General features: G+C 41.1%; 1 protein-coding gene across 2 annotated transcripts in view; it reads left to right on the forward strand.

Moving 5' to 3' along the window:
* Nucleotides 1-3,637, forward strand: part of LOC119285122 (peptidyl-tRNA hydrolase ICT1, mitochondrial-like) — a 4,448-nt gene that overhangs the window by 196 nt on the left and 615 nt on the right. For both annotated transcript variants that reach the window (XM_037564340.1, XM_037564339.1), the window contains exons 1-6: nt 1-66; nt 1,194-1,253; nt 1,746-1,828; nt 2,002-2,066; nt 2,136-2,169; nt 2,281-2,351. The exon at nt 1-66 is cut by the window's left edge and continues 196 nt beyond it. In XM_037564340.1, coding sequence (XP_037420237.1) covers nt 1-66; nt 1,194-1,253; nt 1,746-1,828; nt 2,002-2,066; nt 2,136-2,169; nt 2,281-2,351 — 379 coding nt within the window. The remainder of the gene's footprint in view (nt 67-1,193; nt 1,254-1,745; nt 1,829-2,001; nt 2,067-2,135; nt 2,170-2,280; nt 2,352-3,637) is intronic.

The following is a 3,637-nucleotide window of genomic DNA, read 5'->3' on the forward strand; positions in this document are numbered from 1 at the left end:
TGATGCGCGACGCCGAGGAGCGCGCGGCCTCAGCCGGCTCTGATCCCGCCCCCAAGATCACCATGGGTAACTCATCCCAACCGCCCTAATTTGCCCCATTGTTGTAGTACTACTATCATTGGTACATAAATCCGAATTGATTGCTCATGCTTTAGAAATGGAGTAGTAAGTAGCGCTTTTCAAATATTAGGAAATAGCCTGTATTGAGATTTAGACTTTTAAAGTTGTAGCTTATGACTAGGAACATAGAAGATGGGGATCACGAGGTGCCATATTTGCTAAGGAGGATTGTGATGCCTTTGCAGTAACGATGCTATTTATAGAGTGAGAAATGTGCATCTGATTTGGGTCCTAAGTCCATTCTACCTAGCCGTCTGCCTCTACGGAGTTGCCCCTCCTGATTGCTCGTTCAAGTGTATGTGTATCTGCTACTTATGCATACATTTCATGCTAAGGACATCGTTCTACTGGCATTTTCGTAGCACAAAAGAATTTGTAAGCTGGCGGTGTGGTGAATGCTAGCTATGAAGTTGATTTGTTTGCTTGCTCTGTTGCCAATCTGCTTTTATTAAGCAGAAACTGGTACTGTGGAAACCAAGTTAATTAAGCTTGAGAAGTAGCTAGCTTGCTTGCCTTACAGCTTGAAGCGAAGAAAAAGAAAGTAAATATTAGGTACAGATATGAGGTAATAATGAGCTTTTGGTTAGTAAATTGCTTTATCTAACCTGTAAGTTCATGTAAGAGGTAATGGAACATCTGGTCTGATTGTTGCAAGTTGCAAGTAAAATGCATATTCTTGTCACGGCTTGTTGCAGGTATTTGACTATGAACTGGAAGAAGGAAAATAGTTTGAAGAATTCGCTAAACTGCGATCATATATATAGCATACCTTACAAGTATTTATGTCAACAGTCAGTAGCGGAGCTACAACAAAAAACCAGGGCAGGCCAATCTAAGCTTTCACTCGTACATAGGCATTGTTTTTGCTCACCAACTAGGCTATTATACATATGTTTTGGATTGAGCGGGCCATGGCACAGTTTAGCCCTCACATAGCTCCCCCAGTGTCAACAGTATTAGTTCTGCATTCTGTATCCCAGTGACATTTCTAAACGTTTGATTCCTGATGACTATGTATCCAACCGTTACGTGGGTTGCCAGCTGGTCTAAAGTAACCCACTTTATGTGTGCAGATCATGTTACTGTTAGCTTTGCAAGAAGTGGGGGCGCGGGTGGTCAGAATGTTAACAAAGGTTTGCTGTCTGTACATTCTCCTTATTTATCACTGCATTGCCTAGTACTCCCTCCGTCACAAAATAAGTTGAGTCACTTATTTTGTGACAGAGGGAGTATATCTGAATTGTTGTTGGTTCAGCATTGTGAAACTAATGACTGGTCTGTTTTGTTGAACAATTCCAATTCAGCAGTAGCACGTTTTGTTTCATCACTTGTCATGTTCAAATAATTGCTGTTGGCCCATTGATGGGGTGTTTTATCTTAGGGATCACCTTGTCCTAGGATGGGGTGAGTCCATCATTGGATGGTCCATTAAATTTGCCAAATGTATTCCATTTGTCAAACCAAACAACTGGGTCGGATTCAGAGCTAGGATGGTTCCGTCCATTAACCATCCAGTCCCTCAAACCAGATTCTCCATTTCTTTATATTAAGGATGTCCAGATAGTGATTACTTAAGGATGTTGATGTTACCACTTCACGCTAAAATGTGTACCACTATTTTGCAGTTAATACAAAGGTTGACATGCGGTTCAATGTTGAGAAAGCTCATTGGCTCGGAGAGAGGATTAAGGAACGGATATTGCAAACGGTTTGAAAACCTTAATTTACACATCTTATCTGTTTATGTTGCTATCATGTCTTCTGTATTATGTTGTCTACCTTTAATGGATGCATCATATTATCTGCTTTCTCTTGTATGCATTTTTGTGTTATATTTCATATTTAGAGAGGTCGTTACAATTTAAATTTCTGTACGCCCAGGAAAAGAACAGGATAAATAAGGATGGTGAACTTGTGATGTCTTCTACGAAAACTAGGACACAGAAGTAAATATCACTTAGCTATTTCTTTTTGTTGTCTTATTTGGACAGCAATTGACATGTTTATCACCTTAGGGGCAATATTGAAGATGCTTTGCAGAAAATACAGGTACACCTCATCCATTTCAAATCTTTGTCTAGAAGCAATTCGCATAGCATAGGGTCCATATTGCTGTTGCCCCTTTTCCATATAGCGTACTCATTAAATATTTGATAACAGGCGATCATTGATGCTGCATCATATGTTCCCCCACCGCCTTCAGAAGAGCAAAAGAAGAAAATTGAAAAAATGTAAGCTGCTTTCTGGCCATTTGCTTCCTTCAAATTTATTTAGGCACCAATACTCCACACAAGTAGCAACTGATGAGCTAATCTTAACTGAGCTAGCTCTTTTGTTTATATAAGTGCAAGTCATTTAAGGAAATTGTAAAAGGTGTCATGTAGTGTAGATATCGTTACCCGCAAAAAAAAAGTGTAGATATCGTTGAAACCTTCTGTACATGTATACTCTAAGGGGATGCTTGGTTCACTTGCTATTTGCTGAGTATACTTGATTTGAAGCCACAACTTGCCACAGCTCACTTAGGCGAGTTTGACTTTCTTTAGGCTGTTGTTTCGCTTGTTGCCACACTCGGTGGTGGAGCGTCAACCACACCAAAGACCGGGCTAGTTGCTGAACTAATGGGCCAAAGCAACACACGAGCCACAAAACCAAGCAGTAGATCACGGGCCATAGCACTAAATTGGCCATATATGGGAAACCCTGCCAGGGCCCAGTTTGGTCTCCACGATGCTCCGCCCCTGGCCATACTTGTAGGGTGCCATCCGTTCCTAGCCTTGTATCATGTCCTGCCTATTAGGGCATGTGCAACAGTATCTAGTCAGCCATCTGTAAGGGGTGCCACGTTGGAATTTTAGTGATGTGAGAAAAGAGAAAGTAGAGAGAAATAGTTTGTCTCTACAGACGGTCTGTAGGATTTTTTCAGACAACTTACAGACGGTGATTTTGCCATTGTATGGACATTGTCTAAAAAATAGACAAGTTACAGAACAAACTGCTGTATGTGTTGTCTGGAGTGGTATTGTAGACACCATCTGTCTAAACCAATGTTCATGCCATGGGTACAGTTCCTTAGCCTCGTGTCATTTCTGATCTGTGCGAAAACCTGCCACGCACCAACACTTGTGGTAGATGATTTGCTCAGCACAAATCTGTGGCATGCTTTTTTTCTTGGAATGTGAGGATTCAAACCAAACATGACCCTAACCTTATTCTCGTTCTCCATATTGGTTACTTGTTACAACTATGACTTGTCACACTTTCTTAGGCCCAAGGTCCATGTTTCGTGGAGTCAGGCATGTTTGGTTCTTTGTTTGCCCTACTATGTCAGCTATTTGGTTTGCTTCCACAACTATGGCATGTAATGCCTACCTAACCTGCTTGCCATAGGCATATTGCTTAGCCAATTTTTTGCCTCTAACTTGTGGCGATAAATGGGCCACCAAAACTGGCCTGAAATATATGCCGTTTCATCTCTGAATAACACATGAGAAGATAAAATTGCCAAACTACACTC

This window comes from Triticum dicoccoides, chromosome 4A (assembly GCF_002162155.2).
Source record: "Triticum dicoccoides isolate Atlit2015 ecotype Zavitan chromosome 4A, WEW_v2.0, whole genome shotgun sequence".
In the NCBI taxonomy this organism is placed as follows: Eukaryota; Viridiplantae; Streptophyta; class Magnoliopsida; order Poales; family Poaceae; genus Triticum; species Triticum dicoccoides.